This window comes from Varroa destructor, unplaced genomic scaffold (genome assembly GCF_002443255.2).
Source record: "Varroa destructor unplaced genomic scaffold, Vdes_3.0 BEIS01000004.1, whole genome shotgun sequence".
NCBI lineage: Eukaryota > Metazoa > Arthropoda > Arachnida > Mesostigmata > Varroidae > Varroa > Varroa destructor.
The window spans coordinates 22,076,695-22,096,305 of NW_019211457.1; the positions used below are offsets into that span (position 1 = coordinate 22,076,695).

Sequence of the window (19,611 nt, forward strand, 5' to 3'; positions counted from 1 at the left end):
ATCGAATGAGGTTGATCTTGATTTTACGTTATTGAATTATCGTGACTTAAGTACTGTGACCCTTAACCGAGATGAATGTACCACCCAGCTTTGTATGAGACGATGCCGGACGGCTAACGACAGTCGCTCATTCATTAGTGCACTACGTAACAGCATTCTTTGAGAAAACCGCACTTAATTGAGAATTTAGCTATAAAATGACGCTCCTGTTTAACAGATAAACAAAAGAAGAACTGCTTGGTCTACCGACAATTCTTGATTTGTGCCGACTAATTATGAAAGCCTTCGATGTCTGGGTGCTAATTCATCCAGAAGTGGCTGACTCTAATCTAGTCCGGGATGTCAGTCAATCGATCAAGCACATACAGAGTACCGGCTTAACATGGCGACTACACGCAAAAGGCTTGCTGCTTCTTGGGGCAACACCCAGTCCCAGCTTCTCGAAGGACCGTTTCGGAACGGTTACTTTATGAAGCAAGTTGTGTATCGCTGAATCCAGGTTCCGCCATGTCCAAATGTTGTGCCGAACCATCAAGACGGAAGGCCTATCTGTTCCCCAACACTGAAGCGTCACAATCTGTTTTACAGCCTTTCTTACCTCAGGCCATCCATACGTAACCACTATTTAACGCTTATACACCCTTGTTCATTCTATTCTAACTATATATGATCATAAATTTCCTATTTAGATTAGCTGCTTCAACTCTGCTGCCTTTCTAACTTCAAATACGCGTGTGGGCGACTTGCTGGACATGGCTGTCGCGCATACCTCCACGCGCAGATTGACTAGTCTTTTAAACTTTGATGCACGTACTGCTGACGAGCCAGCAACAGAGCCGACGAGGGCTAATGTGATCTTTAAAGTCGAACATTGCTGGTCACTAGCAAATGTGTATGATCTCACAAAAGCTCGATAACTCGAGCAGTCTAATTTCTAAAGGAGAGACTCCCCTAGCTATTCGTGATAGGCCCTGTGAACTTCGTTGAAAATTTGGGTTAAGTTGAAAAATGGCTCTCCGCTGTAACCAGTGACTAAGGCTTGGATTCTCATTTCTCACAAATTCGTGCTCCTTTTTAGCTGATCTGCCTGCTTAATTCTTTGGAGTCGTGACTAAAAAGTTTTTACTTCCCATTAATTTAAGTGATCGCTCAACGCTCAAAATTAGGAAGACCTTTTTATTGCTACACCCTTTTACTGCTATACGAATCTATGTCTAATAGGTTATCTTTATTTATTCTATAAGTAAAGATAACCTATTAGATATATATACCTATATTATTATTCTATAAGTTTAATATACATTCATAAAGATTCAGTTTACCAAAAAAATCAAACACTATTGTTGATTAGCCTACGTATGTTAGAAGGCAACTCCGTCATCGATGTTGTGATGTGGACCAGAATAGAATCAACCTTCTAGGCAGAAATAAGTCGCTTAGCTTGGGAGTATATCTTTCTTATCTTTCCGTAACCGTCAATTTCAAGCTTTTATCGACAGGAGCATAAAGCTTCTTCAGAGACTCCACCATTTAGTCATTCGGCAAAGGTGCTTCTACAAGTTTTGCCGATGCCGACTTCAACCAACCGGAACGATGTGTGGCATTTGATTAAAATTCCTTATTCTCATAAAAAAACGAATATATTTACCCAGCCTGACTGTTACCAGCACTATCCGGCTAGTCCCATCCGTCTCTAACTGCTATGAATTTGTTTTCCTTGAGAATAATTTTGCTAGCAACATTCCTTACAAAGTCTCTCTGAACCTCTAAACATACCTTTTCTTCGTCGAAGTGATTTGGTGCTGAATCCCTCCTTCCTTTATGAGATACATTGGGGCTATCAGGCAATCTTTCTTCGTTAATTGAAGTTGCTAGACGTTTTTGACTTTCAGTATTTGCAGCACACCCCTTATCAGCGCGATCTTTTTCGGAAGGCTGAAGCATGAAAAAAATTAAGTCTATTATTTCTTTTGGAAATATTACATCTTGATACTATACATAAAAGGTGAAGCCGATTTTTCTAGTATACACAATTAGGTGTATTGTGTTAACCAGCTAAGAAAGGAAACAACGTGTTATGGTGTTCATGATTGCGTTGGCGAAATGAGTTTGTTGATTAATGCCCGCTTTAACGTCAGCTCACAGTTGTATCGCATTACCGCTTTCCACGCTGCGCACAATCATATTAATTCAGCCGCTAAACAAAATGGTTTTAAAAATTTTTACCAGACATAGTCAGTTTTGCCTTATCTATTTTTCTTTTCGTATATATATTTTTATATATAGAGGGCACAAGTTGTTTTCTCTATGTTTTTCCTTCTCAGCGGTTAAACGATGAGAAATAGACGGCACTAATGATATGAAAAAAAACAATGTGTATATGTTCTATATAGATTAAATTGTAAAGGACTAAGTGAAAAAATATTATAATGTTAAAACAACAGACACACGATTGCAACCAGATTGTAAAACACAGCTTATAAGGGACTGGAAAGTAACCTGGTGAACGAGAGATGAGAGCTAAGTACGTTGGAAATTCTTTTTAGAAATAATAGATTAGAAATAAAGAGATAACCAGCCAAAATACGGCTGTATATGACGACACGGCTCGGCTTTGTGCGTATTCTGACCCAATTATGATTTAATGCGCAGTAATTGCAAGACTTGAATAACTATATCACAAAGCAACATAGGCGGTCAGCTCAATTTTTTTGCAGAAAACTTCTCGATTTCATCTACCAATAATGATAGATGTACTAGACTACAAAAAGATGTATTAGACTACAAAAATTTTTCTTCCTATGTTTTAGCTCCTTATGAACCTGCGCGAGTCATCATCTATTGAGTTATGCCATTTATGATACATGATGTTTAGTGAAGAAACAAAGATATCATAATGAATCGAATAATAGACACTTGATCAAACAAACGTCTCTAAACAGCTTATTAACAATATAACACAGCAATACCGTCAAACATATACGGATGTCTTTTTAGATGTGGCTTCCATAAAATTTTGTCGGTTCCTAACCAACGGCCTATTTTATATATAATCTATGTACAGGCTCTTTCAAAACTCAGGGTCAGTTCTTATCGGGCTAACAGTGCCTGATTAATGAGACTACTTTCTAGTCCTTCCACCTTTCTCTGCGACCACAGCTGCAATTTACGTTTGGCATGCTCTGAATGTACTTCCGGATGTTTCCGTCACAGCCAGGTCGTGGGTCCATAACTGGAACATTGTGTTCTTGATTTCTGAGTTGTTCATGATGTCCTTTCAGAGTCTGACCCACCCTCTGATATACTGTCACATGTTTTTCGCCCGATTCAAATCGAGTGAACTTCCGGGCTATGGCAAAACTTCAGCATTGTTAGCAGTAAACATACCTGAGTCACATTCTTCTATGACACAATGACTTGTCATACATGAATACATATTGTACCCGGCAACTATCTGAGATAGTATTTTCGTCTGAATCGCCTCACTGTGTTGTCATTTTTCCATAATCGCGTTCACGAAACGTAGAGCTCTCACATCGCAAATGGGAATTATGCCACTGCTTTCTAATTCTAAAGTTGGCCCCTTCAAAACATACTCTTATGCACAATTCACAAAAGTTTTTTGGCTGATTTACGACATCTAAAGCCGTACGGTGTCAGGGGATCCTTATGCACAGTGACTTCGCGCTTTGCCACTCCTTTTTCCTTGCTGTCTTTTGCACCATTTTTGATTTTGCTCTCTTTTTCTTAAAGCTTTTCGAGCTGTACTGTTAAGTATACATTTTGATATTTAGATTATATTTTTTATATTTGATACTTATTATAAATTTCCCTTCGTGATCACTTTTCTTCTATTGGCCTGGCTATTAGAGTTCATTGCTTTCGTAAGGTTCTTTCATAATCCCACTACGAGTTCGTTATGTAATCACAAAACCACCGAAATGGCTGAAATTTTTTAAAAATATTCAGCACAACAACGTCATTGTCCGCGTACAGACGAGAGGGTAACTTAGTTGCTATACATCTTGAAACATATCTCTTCCTGCAACGGAAACGGAGATCCGAAATATGCGTAATGGCTCGAATATTCATACATGATCTAATAAACAGACATTGCACCACACGTATCAGTAAAAGCCTTCTATTTCACAGCAGTTTAAAACTACTTTTCTAGCGCGCGCAACCACTTAAAGGTAGAGGAAGGCAGCTTTTACATGAAATTTACCGTACGCGAATATTTATTTATGGTGTGCATCAAATAAGACACTGTGTGGCATTCTAAGTGGCTTTACTTAATTGGCTTATATTAGGTTAGAACTGCAGTAATTTATTTTATAAATCTAATAAAACGCACCCTTTATTCAAATTCTCGCTAGAAATAATTGTATTATATTCTCGCCCAATTCTCTCCTATCTCTCAACCAACTTATGTCCTTTTCGCCAGAAATCTTTAGGCTTGGTGCTGAGGAACTTGCCCAGCCAGGTTTCAAGACCCTCTTCACTGTCTCATTTACGTTATTACTCCTTTCGCCAGTCATCGCAAAAAGGTGAGAATCCATCGGAACGAAATCTGGGGAATATTGTGAGTGTAAGAGAGGCTCACTCTGGTGGCTAGCCACGTTCACCCGGTGCAGCTGGCTATATATAGGAGCTTCTTGTTTTACCAAACATGGCTTCGTATATAAACCTTTCGGGTCACACCAAATCATGGCCTTTTTGGAATAAAGATCTGACATAACTCTGACCTTAAGTATATTTTCTGGAGCTACCCACTTCTTCCTTTACTTAACAATGACATGGATATATACCGGTGGCAAATTTGCGCAGAAACCTGTCATTGTGACCGAGCATTGCTCGGTGTGATAAAATGTTGAGAAGCAATTATAAGACGTATTCCTTTATGGTGTTCACTTAGTTTTGGAGGCATGCCTGCTTCTAGCTTTTGAATAAATCCTATAGATATTATGTACCTGTCAATGGTTCTATGACTGCAGTTCAGTCTAATTCACAAACTCTTTGCCGGCCGTTCTCTCTTAAAAGTGCTTTTAATCAGTCTTTAGCAACCTTAAGTGGCCGACTGGGGAAAAGTGTATCGTCCAGTCCCAGAACGGCTTTCTTGAGCTTTGCAAACCAGTTTCCCAGAGTCCTCTCTGTACACGCTACAAATATTCGGCGCTGCTTCGGCCGCTGTTTAGCCTCGACGAAAGGCGAAATAGAATAGTATTGCTTTTTTTTTTTCTACCTGTAAACCCCACTTTTAGAACCTGCAGTCGACGTAATATTCTGTCCAATGAAATTACAGTGACCTTACCGGAGAGTATAAATAATTTTCGAGGAGAGAGATGGGTAAATAAACAAAGGTAGGAAAGATTTGGATTTATACTTAACTACATTCTTCATATATATGTGACGTATTTCAGCTCAGTTAAAACTTCCTAACGAGAAATACCAGACTGCAATAAAGGCTTTTCATATTTGTTCTTTTCGCACCTGTGAACCAAAAAACAGCTTATAACACAAAGTCGATTAAAAATGCCTTATAAATTCGACTTTATTTTGCATCTCAAGTAGAAGAAGTGAAGAGCCTACTGTTTGCTCTAAACCTCATAATCTCGGACTTGGCTTTGTTAATACATCTTCTATAATTCGATTCATAATGAGTTAATGTTGACGATGCTTACTGCAGGTGAAAGCGGTGTCTGTACGGTGTACATGATAATGTCGTTATTGGAATTACAGCAAACCTCATTTATCTCACATTATGGTAATTATTTTAAATTTCTAAAACGTACGTTATCTTGTTAAAAAGACATGATTGGCGTATCGCCTCTAGGCCACAATTACTTGTATATATTGTACACATATATGACAGTCGCTGTCATAGAAGAGTGAAGCACCAGGGAAATACTCTACAACAAGAGTAGTTAAGTACACAAGCAGTTTTAGAACTAAGCTTACCTGTTCGGCTGAAAGTTTTTGGTGAAGATAGTCCTGAGTGTTGCCTTCCATGATATGATATAATGTATATTGCCCAGGCGGTGATATCAGATTTAGAGGAGAGATATTGCACCTGGGTGGAGGACTCGAATCAGAACATCCGCTTTCTGGTGCTCCGTGAATACCTGATATCAGCACTTGCGACGTCTTTTTTATATTTAACTCCTCTAGATTTGGTGTATGCACATCCTGGAGAAATTGACATTCAAGTGACAGATCAAAAATGCAATCAAACTTATATTCGTTTTAAAATGCAAGCTATCCAAAGAAATTTTCAGAAGGTTTAGTTTGAAGAAAAGAAGAACATCGATATCGACGTTTAAATAAACGTTGCTCTTTGACTATTTGCATCTCACTGTAGCCAGAAAATATGTCCCAGTTCCATACAACCGTGCCGAATACCTAGATGTGAATGTCATTGTTTGTAAACCAAATTTACACATTACGCTTTTAAAAAAATTAAGAACCAGCCGTTTGGGAGCCAGCCGTTCGAAACAGTTTTTTGCGCCAATACCGGATATAAGACTCGAAACATTTAAGCTTGCTCACTATAATTGTAAATTTCTGCATTCACCAAAGCATGTAGCTCTCTCGTGATTGTTTTTACTGACATGTGCGAAATCTTGAATAAGCTTGATACTATATAAACACACAAAACCACATACACAGCAGTGATATAGCAGAGAGCGTTTCAGGCCTACCACCTTTGCAGAAATGGTACTAATTTTAAAACTCAAGATCGCAGTGCCTTTATCTGGACACCTGACATTTTTCCTATTAAGATTTAATCCCCAAAACAGTATATCACATAATCCGTGTAAGCTTTCCTTTTTCAATTCTAAGTTATATGCTCTTGGGTACAATTTCGACTTCCAAGTTGCTATGCTCGCAATTGCTGTAGCATTTTTCATCAGCCGAGCGAAAGAAAGATGTATTTTAAAGTATTCTAAAGCCGACACGGCGTACCGACTCAGAAAATTGGGACACACACAAAAAGCCTCGAGTAAGTTAATTCTAATTACGACAAGCCAGCGTACCCAGTGAGCTGGCAACGTTTGGTACATCAATTACCTCAAACGAATCAGGTTCAACTGGATGCCGCAATTTCAAACGTTTGCACTTGAACCTTCTATCTGCCCGACTAAGGTGATTTTACTGGCTAAAATTAGGTACGTAAAGCAAGCAAGCTTTTGTCATCCGTTAAGACATGGTAAAGAATATTTTTCTACGTGGTTCAAGGGGACACATCGACAAGTCCTGATGAATCAACGGTCAAAACAAAAAAAAAAACAAAAAGATTTCGAAATTATTTCTACGTTTTGGGGGTCTTTGGGTCTCTATAGTCTAATTCTCAAGGCGTCAAATTCAGTCAGTTTAGAGGCATGCTTTACAGTAATGTACACAATTTTTGGGTAGGATACAAACACGGTCTTTGCTTTAATCGCTCAGTTATTGCAATTAACTGAACATTGCTCAATTATACAATATTCCACCGATTATATTCCACCATTGGCCCATTCTCCGTAAAGGTATATTAAATTACACGGAGTGTTGCAAGGGTGACAAACTTGAATAGGTTTTAAACTACGTACCATTAGCGCACAAAATTGCGTAAATGTATGCATAAAAATATGGCTATCTACAACTATGAACTGACTGAGTATCATTCGAGAATAATGGGTATAAATATAAAGATGTCGTTCACCCCAAAAACTACGCTCGGTCATTGAGTTTCTTACGAGAGCGTTAGCAGATTTTATTGAAGGGCTGTAAAGACACCGGGCGTGGAAACCTTAAGTGAAATAGCAGTCTGTTACTGGTGTAACTGGATCGGGGAACTGAAAGCCACGGAACTTGTATTTGCACTTCAAAACATCAACAAAAACAACGATGAGCTACTTGTCTTTGGCTAACCTAGAGGCGGTTTTTGCTTATAATAGTTGCGCAAGTTATATTTAGGGTATACTAGGCGTGTTTTCATCTATCCGAGGCTCAATTCTTGAGAAATCCATTTTTACGTTTTCTTCAGAACTCGATACCAGGTTGACTTCTTTGGCAGCTACATGGGCTTAAGGCTCTAAAATTATAAGCACAGATAGTGAGATTGAATACCTTTTATGTATTTTAATTGCAACAGCGTTTGTCCCTTTTTGAAAGAAGACTTTATGATAATTAGGTCGGGAAACTTCTAAAAAACTGATACATTCTGTTTATCTACCCTGTCAGGCATAGAGAATTTAGCACCGAAACAGCCACGTTTCATTATTACGTTGAAGCTAGAAACTAACATACAATTTATTTAACTTCATTAAATCCTCTTAATATCTCCTAAAGCTATTGAAGTCATAAAACATATCAAACGAGAAATAGTAGTCAAGCTTTGGCACTACCAACCCTTTGGAATCGTCGTACGTCCACGTTAGGATTTCGCATTGATGGAAGGTAGCAAGAATAATGATTTACGAATTCTGTTACGTTATCGCCATGATGATCAATTTGTCTTTGAATAATCTCTCTATGTAAATCATCTCGCAAGTTGTTGGCAATTTCACTGAGTTGCATCTCCTTTTCTGCCTCGGCGATTCGTCGAGTGCGTAGGGTGCGCGGGCTGAGAACCATTGGAACAACTTCGTGTTCGATCGGATCGTTCCTGCGAGCAGGTAACGGATATGATCCTCTAGATAAATGAGTATTTAGCGGAGCAAGCTGGAAACACAAATACATACGTTATATATATATATATATTATAGACCCATTATATATATATATATATATATAATGGGTCAAATGTTAAGATAGGAAATTAGCTACGTAAGCGAAGAGCGAGTCACTCTGAGACATTTCTGCGAGTTAACAATAACACGTGACCAGCCCGTTAATTTTGGTGACAAAGGTGAATGACTGGCGGTGTGGTAAGTTATTGCTTATGTAATTGCGAATGGCCCCCAAGTAAAATTCCACTAGGAGAATCCCTAGTGATGGACTGTGGAGTATAAGTAGCTTGCGAAGGAATGAAAACTTGAAGGAATGAATGATTTTGGGACGTGCACGAACATATATGCAAAAGTGGCCCGGACTTTGGATTTCAAAATCGGTACAGGGGAGACATAAGGTAGCTTTTAAATAAATCCATACAAACGCGTTCCTTTAAAAGAGGCTGGCTCGTTTAAATGTTTCGTATTGTTACAGAGGACTGTCGTTCAGCGAGTCTCTAATTAATAAGCTAAATGTGAACTTCCAGTTTAAAGTTTTTTTGGTAGCACTTGAAGAATCGCAAGATCGGCACATTTCGTTCTTTTTCATGACGACTGGCTAACTCGTTAAGCTGAATTAGTCTACGTAGTTCAAGATTACACACCAGAAAGATCGGGCACCTGCTGAAGGGAGCGTATTTAGAAAACGTGCTGTTTCAGCGTTAAGCCCCTTCCTGCTTGGTAACAGGAGTGCAGCTCGTACTATCGTCCCGTTATCTCGATTACCACAAACCTGTACAACGATGTGAACATCGCAGCGTATTAACTAAGGATCTATCGATTGGCAACAGTAATTAGTGAAATGCGAAAGTAGAATTCTTTTTGTTTAGGCAAAGATTCCTCTACCGTCCTAACAACTCGTGGTTCAACGGGCAGCCGAGGCCATAATTTTTTTTTAACTGATACAGGGTGAATCAAGTGTAGAGAAAACTGTCCGTCGCTTAATAGCATATTATATTCTAAACAGAAATATTTAAGCTGTGCACCGGTGCAGCTTGCGGAAAAAAATCACAATACATGAAAGTATGCACTCCGACGACAATCCAAATGAGTAGAAGGTCTATTGGGTAGGGCGAACGGCCAAAATGAATATGAGTACTATCATGACAAAGGATGTACTTCAAAGCGACGGGAGGTTTGGTTGTGGTGACCTATTACGGCGGACTTGTAACATGCACCCTCCTCCCCGGTGTCGAAGGACCGTGCTTACGCCGCCCGCTGGTCGATTTTGAAAGAATCAAATCCCGCTCCACATACATGCGATAAAATCACGTAATAGCCTAAATTGTGTAATGCAGAGTTAAAACCATTAAATGGTAGCAAATACCAACCACTGTATGAAGATACCTCACCGGGTATGCGTGGCAAAATTTTAGTGAATCAAATATTATAACGTGAATTCGTGAGTAAATTAACCTCTACCGCTATAAAGCAACCGTTCCTCCGGACCAATGACAAAGCTAAACGAGTGTTCTTCCATATATATTATGCTGTTGAAAAAAAAGTATTAGCCATTATCAAACCAAAATTGAAGTGAACAATTTTTGTATTCTAAAATAATAAACTAAATATGCGTAATTTTGATTTGTTGTCATTTTTTTCCAAGACCATAATCCCACCACACTGCAACATCTGTGCTTTCTGGATGAAAAATTTTCACAAGCGATTCTTGCGTTCTTCCATTAAAGGTTTTACAGAGATCGAAATAACTGATAGCCTGGTGATGAAAGATCAAGTGCTATAGACCTGATTCATCAAAACACAAGTACTTTCAATTTTTGTAGTAGCTATAGATGTATACGGTCTAGTATTTTAACGGTGAATGGCGACTCCTTCTCTATTCGCTAGCTTCGGATTTTTTCAATGACTTGTAATTTTGTTAGTTGTTGACAGTAAAAATTAGAAGCAATCGTTTTACCAGGCAGCAGGAACTCATCATGTACGATACCTTTCTATTCCTTCTAAACATGCTGCATCATCTTTGCGTCAGTCTGGGCTTGGCCACAGATTGTAAAACACATTTTTTACTTTTTTTTTTCATTTTCATATCATTATTGTGCACAATCCACTTTTTAGCACCCATACTGCTTTAAAAATGGGTCGATCTTGTTGCGCTTGTCTGGATTGTAATTATTTTTTGTGTCGATTTGGGTGGCACCCGAGATTTGTATCCACGTGTGTCCAAATGCTTTATAACTGGTGATAAACTGGTGACGTTCCTTGATAAAATCGTGGCAACTGATGTCTCAGTCTTATTTAACTTTCGTGATAATTTCATCAGCTTTTTCTACCTGTGGTCCAATACTACAAGAGGCATCCTTCACATCAAAATTTCCAGGACGACAGCGAAAAAATCATCTTTAGGCTACTTTCGATTACGTCTCTTGATTATAAACAGCACATGGGCCTAGGCAACATGTGCTTTATCGTACTGAGATTGTAAAACATAGCATAGAACACAAACATAGAATTTTCGGAGATATTTTAGTTATTATCGACGCGCTTTATTTAAAGTTTGGATAAAATCATTCCAGCAATCCTAGGATATCAACTATTCAAAAATCGGCTTTTGAATAACAGCAGTGCCAATAGACGTGACCTATATTATCTGAAATATGTTACTTTAAAGCCTATAAAACCATATATATATATATATAAACTATAAAAGTAATATTTTTGACATACAGATATGTACATAGTAGAGCATTTCAAGTGAAGACACACTTTGGGTGGCTGGCTGTCGTATGTGCTTGTGTTCATCCACTATTTCAGTACAAGAAAAAAATCTTGAACAAGGCAACAAACTGTTACCCAGCCTCTTCGTGCTGGACGAACTCCACAGAAATTAAAAACTTTTTCACGAAATCACCGACCTACGCTATTGCTAGCTTGATGTGGTTTGTACACAATCCGAGGATGATCTGCGTATGACAAGTCCTCCTCGCAATGATCTTAAGCGAAGTTTTGATTCAGAAAGCTCGAGATTTTTTTATATTATCTTTTGAGAGATTTTTATATAAAAATTAACTGCCGTTTTAGAATGGAGAATATTAATTATTGATTGAGCCGTCGAAATATGCTACCACAGTTAGTCTTTTTGATACTTCCGCATTTTTTGAAATCTATGGCTATTTTGAGAGTTTGAATTTTGTCCAGCTTATTTAAAATTCTAAATTTGATTCCCTTGGAATCTTTTATATGTAGCGTACTTGCTATAAATATCGTTCGATGCACGGTTACTACAAAAAGGTATTAGCCAGTTACTGAAAAACAAACACCCCAACAATATTGCCTCTTGAGCAGTGGCAGAATAATATCGCGTAGCATAAAGAGGTATCACCTCTTGTAACAACTATATGAGAAAATACAGGGTCAATCACCCTTTTATACATTGACCTTAGGCTGATCCAGTTTTTGTTCTAACATTAAGTAGGCATCTTCTGCGACATAATAACTATGCGACACTTGAGGGTCTGCACCCAGAGTTTCAAACTTGTTGCATATTGGGCGTATCGTTTTTTAGCCGGTGATGTGGTTCTCTTGTATACTTTTATCTGTCTTGCTTACAGCTTTTCGTCTTCCAGTGTTATTTTATCATACTCTTCCGTTTATCGTCAGTCAGAACCGTATTGAAATATTCAGCCTTCAACACTTACAATAACATGGAGTATTTTTTTGAGCGATGCGAAGTCTCTAATTTATACCATGTACAGTACACCACTATTAACTTCTACTACGTTGCACAGCGACATACCATGCGAGTCTTTTGAGGAAATCGCTAGTAACAATGTTATTAAAACTCTCTCAAAACAAGAGATGACACAGTTCGGTGCATTACAAACTGTATGTTTAATGACTAGCTGTCATTAGAGAGACACAGTTTCATGACGTGTAAGAGACTTGCAGCTGTACGCGGTCCACGAACGTGTTAAAACAAAATCAAGGAACAACGTAAGTATTGATGATCAAACGTATTCAGATATGTACAGCAATACATGTAACATATTCGAGAGGTACAATAAGGAATTGCGGATTAGTTCGCTAAGAAAATTGAATTTTGGTGAGTTGTATTTTTAACATACACTAACAAGGCTTAGGATCGAATTAAATTGTGGTCTGTTTACATGAATAAACCGGATAAGTTGCAGAAAATACCCTTTGCCGTTATCCTGACGGGTAAAGGTGATTTTCGAAAGTAAAGCTTGTAAAGGTTAACTGGTAAAAGAAGCTATTGCCGCAAGGTACTTTCTGCCATATTTTTCATGCGTCTTTCCACTTTTTTGGAAATTCAAGGCATGATCCCAGAATTAACGGAAATTAACAGAACGGAAAATAATAATGATTGCTTAAAAATGATAAAAAATACCAAATACTTTATCTAGGCTGTACTCGTCGATTTCACGACGATTTAACGAAATACCAAGAGCCCTGAATTTGGTTCTGTGGTTTAGTTTGGAACCGTCGAGGCAAAAATTCATAAGAGTTCATCCAACTCAGGGCTTTGGTTTTACAAGGAGAAGCCCATTGCGATACAAAATACCCCACCAACAGTACATCCATTTCACCAAATGACAGGAGAGGCTCCGAGCAATAACCTCAGCTTTTACTTTTCTCAATTCTCTTAAACGATTTCCTAAGCAGCATAGTCGGTACCCGCAACCCTGTGAGACCTGACATGTTCTACTGGACGATGATAATCTCGCGGTTCACGGGCGGGGTGAAGTTAGGCAGACATCGGCCCGCCTTCAACTATACGTGATAATCGTGATCTAGGAAGCAACTCGGAAAAGACCAAAGAGCTATGAAGTTTCGAAAGGCACGGATACTAGATATTGTACTTTTCCCACTAGAATATGTGAAGCATGTTTGCCACGCAGGTTTGGCTATATCCTCTTCCAGGATTTGTTACACCGAATGTTATACAATGTGTTAGATTGCGAGCGTAACTGTAAAGAGGCCTGTACTTTTTCTTTAATATCAAGCTCGCAGCAATGATCTTATATGGCATCAAACTCGTCTGGGGAACCTTAACATAGTTTAAATGGCATAAGTTAAATTAGGTACTGCGTTTCCCAAAAGAGCGCTGGACGTGCACACATCCAGTTAAAATCACTACGTGTATTTTTTAATGGATACGTTTCGATTTGTTAAAGATCTTCAACGCCACTTAGATCTACTAAAAATGACTTCGTACGACAATCGGAAAAACAAATGATTAGCGTCGACCTAAAGTTTTTTCTTCCGAATATATGGTGAAAAAACATCTAGGGAGCTACACAGAAAGGGCAAGTAATCAGCGACGTAGCGCATAGCTTCCACCATGTACGTGCTAATAAATCGTATCATGAGCCAAACGAAACCTACATTTGCGTACGTTGCCGTGGCCCCTCTCGATGACACCACTTAGGCTCATGTCCAAAGGTGTCTTCCTTGAATAGCGATTATGCTTACACTGTAATTATCGCATAGTATATTTGGCATGCCACTACAGCAATATTCGAGGGCTTTTGGAATCGAAGGTACGTTGCAATTGATTTCGAAATATTTTCTATCTGTTTCAGGATTTTCTTTTGGTGGAATAATATTTTTATATCGCATGTTTGGTAGTTATTCACGTCTCAAACGAAAATGTTAATTTTCGTTAAGTATAGTTTTTGAAAATAAACATTGGCACATTTAAGAGATCTATGATGTAAAATGGGTTTTGTATCTTCTTTTTATCGATAAATGAAGATAGTGTCAAAATCTCGTACAACAGCAACAATTGCAATGAATCTCGCAACATCAAGACGCGTTACAACCGTAGTTGCGATTTATTCATTTTGTTTCTAAATCAAACGCCAGGCATCTGAAGACCAGCCTGCCCATCAGCAATTGAACTTTCAAGTATTGTAAGTATATTTCAAATTCAAAATAAATAGCAATTTGTATTCACAATACAATTATACTGTGTAGGACATTATTAATAGTTAAATTCGAAATTGTCTTACCTGTGGAGAATGCTCTTCACATTTAGTGTCATCGCCTGCATCTCGTTCAGTTTCCTGGTCACTGGCTTTTTTCTGAGATTCCTCCTTATGACTCAGTCCTCCTTGCCTAATGTTACTAGTTTTCCTTTGTGTATGATCTAGACCTCCAAGTTGTCCGCCTCCCTTATTTGACTGCTGCTTTTGGTCATTTCGACCCATATTATGCTGTTCTTCGCTCATTTGCGCCATCAGACTTTCCTTTATTCTTTATTCATCAATGAAAAGAGATAGGCCACAGTGTTGAAATAGCGTTGAAATAGACCCAAAGTGTAATAACACTGAAACGTAACGTTAGAGTTTACACTCATAGTTCGAATAGTAGGCTTTATCGGTATCAGCGCAATACATTCGTTCATGTTATCTTTCAACATTACTTCACCAAATCACAATTTGTATTCGAGTAGGTAGAATCAAGAGGTAAATTCGTAGCTAGAAAAAGGTAGGCTGTTTTTTCTTGAGTTCACTCCAATTCTAAACTTAATTTATTTTCGTAACTCTAAACGTAGTTTTCACTAAACGAGAATTGGACGGTTTTATACATGTGTATGCATATACTACTAGTGTGCATTTTAAAAGAAACCATTAGCATTCCAAAGGTTTAAGTCACCACGAAAACTTATGTCTGCTTACTTTCTCTGCGCTTATTTCAATTTCGATCGTATTGCTCCTTCATATTATCTGCAAGCCCATAATCACTCGTAAATTGGTGTACTAACACTAGATCACGCTAAATGCTAAATTAAGACGGAGGTGTTCGGGGTACATTTTTGCCAGTTCCTTGTTGTAGCGGGCGTGCATTTGTTCACAGCTGTTGGTGTTAGAAGAAAGCCCGTGTACTTTAGAATCGAAAGATTAATTTATTATTATGGCGGTCGGGGCCTGATTTCTGAAATATCAAAAAAATTCTGCTATGGTCTACTATTTTCAAACCGGACAGATTGTTACCAAGGTAGTAAACTAAAATTAACTGCCTAAAACAAGGCATAATAGTGTATACAAATGATGTAAGAAATTATACATCAGTACGCAAGATCCAGAATAGGGATTAGACCAAAAAAGCAAAGTTCGTTAAAAAATGCACAAACTCCATGTATGATGATGTTAATAACTAATTTTAATGCAGCACATTAAAGGCTTGTCTTGAAATGGGATTATTGATAGGCTATTGGCTTCTTTATGTAAGCCACAATGCTTCACTTCCAGGTCCTTATTTTCTCGGTTTGGTTTACGTGACGTTTCAAACAAAGAGAAGTTCAATGAAATAAACATGTTCGTTAGGTGTGTTTCTACCGGTGCATGAAAAAAATACGTCTGAAAATTTGTCCTCATTAAGACGCAGCCAATAAACAAGCGACGTCAATTTAGCTTCGATGTGTCCCAAACATTCAGTATTATTCGCTTATGATCTTTTTTGTTTATTGCTTGACGTTTTTGACTTTTTATTCATGAAACTGCTATGAGTCGTAAAAAACGCTCCACCGAGGCCAAAGTGCTTCGAAAACAATCCCAAAAAAGTTGGGTGTATATTGCAAAAAGTCTGTAACTGAGAGAACTACTTAAATTCACTTGTTTAAAAATGGAATTTTCTACCTAAAAAGCATCGCATTGAGCGCTGTCGAAGATCGCCTCAACTCTTTACTCATCTAAGCGACGTCAAGTTTGAAAATCACTCCATCCACATAGACTCCTCGTTTTTCTCTTTTTCATGTTTCAACCTTCAATTCACGATGCGATGCCGCTTAACATTCAAGCTAACACATCAGCGTGTTCTATAGGGAAAACCGTATATTTACTGAAGGGAAGCGTTTGAATACGAGTCGTATGTATATATATATATACTTATATATACCAAGTTCATCGACCCGGAACAGCTACTTCATTACAGAAATTCTTTTTCCTGAGCCGACCAATCGTTTAGAATACCCTCAGCAACCCCGTTACATTGTGCAACTTAATGCGACCAACCACTCCATTTTACTTGGTCGCATCCAACGATCGATTGTAGTTCTCCTCTGGTAGTGATCCTCTAATTTTCCAGTAGCATAAGGTATTGCTCGATTGCAAACTGAGATATTTACGAATGTTGCGATTCCCCTGCCTCGTTGTGTTAACTATGCTATCCCATTGCATCTATCGGCATAATAAATTTCTCATTTCAAGTCAATATTTTCGTTATTTTGGTGGACTTATTTCACTCATTTCAGTAAATATTTATCTTTCTGGAATGATCTCGCTTTCCTATGGACTGTCCTAAAAATGCCCCATGTCCCATTAACTTAGCTGCTTTGTTTTAGCTAATCTATTAACGCACTGCGTGTACCTCATTATTTGAGAAAATAACTGAACTCGACTTTAAAATTGCTAATATATATTCAAATCTTTTTATTTTACTTTCAAATGTAAACTTGATATCTGACAGTACAGGCTGCGTTAGTCTAGGATTTTACCTGACCCAGACCTGAAACCCTCCTGCAGTGATTTCCATTCTCTCATTACCAGATTTTCGCAACTTTGGTAGCATGTTGCATTTATGTTCTTCTTCTATTTCAGTTAAATCCTATGTTCCGGAGAAAAATATACATCCAGCTGAAGAAGACACAAAACTGAGATAATCCATGTTTCATCAGTTTCCAACTATTTAAGCAAAATCAAGCAAGGAGATGAAAGACGGAAGTCTTCTCTCAAATTCGATGATAAGTATTCTCTAGAATTTGAAAACACGAAAACTTCCCAGTATAATAATTTTCACAAATTTTCAGCGACTGTTAGGCAAACTGCAAAAAAGGTTAACTTAGTTAATATTTCGTCGACAGTTTCGCAGATTTACCAAAATATTAACCTATAGTGTAATCTTTCGCTGATAAACATCGGAGTCGCTGGTTTAAACTCCGCCAGCGACATTTACGTACGCAGTCTGCATAACTTGAACAGAAACGAATTCTGTCTTCCTAAATGCTGTTTTATTTCTCAACGTAAGTTTCCTTATAAGTCTATACATTTTTCCAGTGATGTTTTCAACTCTATAATTTCTCTAAGCAGAAGTTTGCAATTTGACCTGCAAAATACGAATATGATGGCCACCTCACTCGATAAAACCCTAACCTCCTAAAAAAAAAGGTCGCTGGAAGCCCGCTCTGGTAAAGTTAATGTAACTCAATCAATAATATCTCAAAAAACACTCATTATTTTCCGATGATAGGGCTGCTGTCACCTTTTTTAGAGTCGGTTCAGCGTTTGCAATCGGCCGTTTCGAGTATTCCATGCTTTCGGAAACCTAGCGGTGTACCCATACATTGCCTTTTTAAATGCAAACATTTCGTGACGGCGCAATATTCAATTTTTCAATTTTTGTAGAAACGATATGACAGTTCTAACGAGTAGCTTCATCTTTATGTTGAAGCTAAAAACTTTTTAGACTACTCTTGCATTATACGATAAGTGTGGTAAAATAAAGAAACAAACAATATTCAAATACGTATTAACAAAATGGTACAGTTTTATAATTTGTCATGAATAACACAATCACGATTGAGTTCAAAGTTTAATGTTTTGCACAGAATGGATTCATCATAGTTATTGGGGAACAATTACACTAAATAACACTGCGCTACAGATGTACTTTTCTTCATATTAAATTTAATTAAATCATACGTCTTATTTTGGCTGATTTAAAATGATTGTGTCAAAAAAAAGTTCTAAATTTTATGTCAAACGTTTGCCCCTGGTATAACAAATATTTGGCACCGATCCAGGTGGTTTGCTGAAGTATATATGACCGGCGGAAATCGATGCGGCTCGCTAATTCCTCAATTTCTCACGTACGTTCGACAGGGTAAGCCACAAAGCGTCCATGATAAAACAGTTATTTACTACAAAACATTTCGTACGTAAGCTCGATACTGAGAAATACTATGCTTCGTCTATATGAAGCCCTGTTAGGGTAGTCTTTGCTAAATATACGCTGTTGACTTCAGCTGTGCGAAGTCGTTTGCTGACAACCTAATTATCTGCATATTTAGTAAACAAAAAGACATTAAGAAGGAACTGCAACAAGCAGTTATAATATTTTAGGGCGATGGTGATAAAGACGAAGAGGGTCTCCTGATTACGCGCGCTTTGTTACACATACGTTGTTGACTTCAGCCGTGTATGAGTCGTTTACTGATGATGTGAATATTTTTACATTCGGCAAACAAAAAAGCTTAAAGAAGAAATTGCAACATGTAATTATAGAATTTTAGAGCCGTAGTGAGAAATTACACCTGCAGATCCCGAGGTATGTAATTGCATATGATTGTCCTAGCCATTTATGCGTCTTTTACCACACACAGTTAATATGTTCCACTTCTAGAATTAAAAAAAATTGATTCTTTTCGTTTTTGAGCCAAGAAACATGATATTCATTCATTCCGCTACTTTACTTGAGATTATTTCGAGATAAATTGAAAAATGTGTCAAGCACATAGCTTCTTGAGTTATATATATTTTAAGATTAATTCTGCCATAGAAGTGTAAACTTGATATCTCAACGTGTTTTCTTGGAATATTGCACCTTGGACAGGTGTCTTGTAAATTTATATGGTACACCGTCCGATACTTCACTGGTGTTCTTCATGTACAACCACCATACTTTAGAGTTGTGCATACGAAACCTGCCAAGAAAAACTTGTAAAATACCTTCCTTTTAGAAATAAAATATACATAATGATTGATAATAAATAATTTAACAATATTGGTAACACTTCTATTAAAAGCGAAATTCGCTGGGATTTCTTAGACCTTAGAGGCATAGACCTCAAATAACGCTCGAAACTGGTATTAGCTGCTGGTTT

General features: G+C 37.8%; 1 protein-coding gene across 12 annotated transcripts in view; it reads right to left on the bottom strand.

Annotated features, from left to right (window-relative positions):
• The window catches only part of LOC111250276 (uncharacterized), a 77,618-nt gene that overhangs the window by 20,360 nt on the left and 37,647 nt on the right, over window positions 1-19,611 (bottom strand). For all 12 annotated transcript variants that reach the window (XR_015326084.1, XR_015326085.1, XM_086986584.1 and 9 more), the window contains 4 exons: window positions 14,741-14,984; window positions 8,392-8,703; window positions 5,959-6,186; window positions 1,777-1,935 (listed from right to left, as the gene is read on the bottom strand). Coding sequence is in view for 10 of the 12 variants with exons in the window: in XM_086986584.1 (XP_086842710.1) it covers window positions 1,777-1,935; window positions 5,959-6,186; window positions 8,392-8,703; window positions 14,741-14,984 (943 nt within the window). In the remaining 2 variants the exon portion in view is untranslated. The remainder of the gene's footprint in view (window positions 1-1,776; window positions 1,936-5,958; window positions 6,187-8,391; window positions 8,704-14,740; window positions 14,985-19,611) is intronic.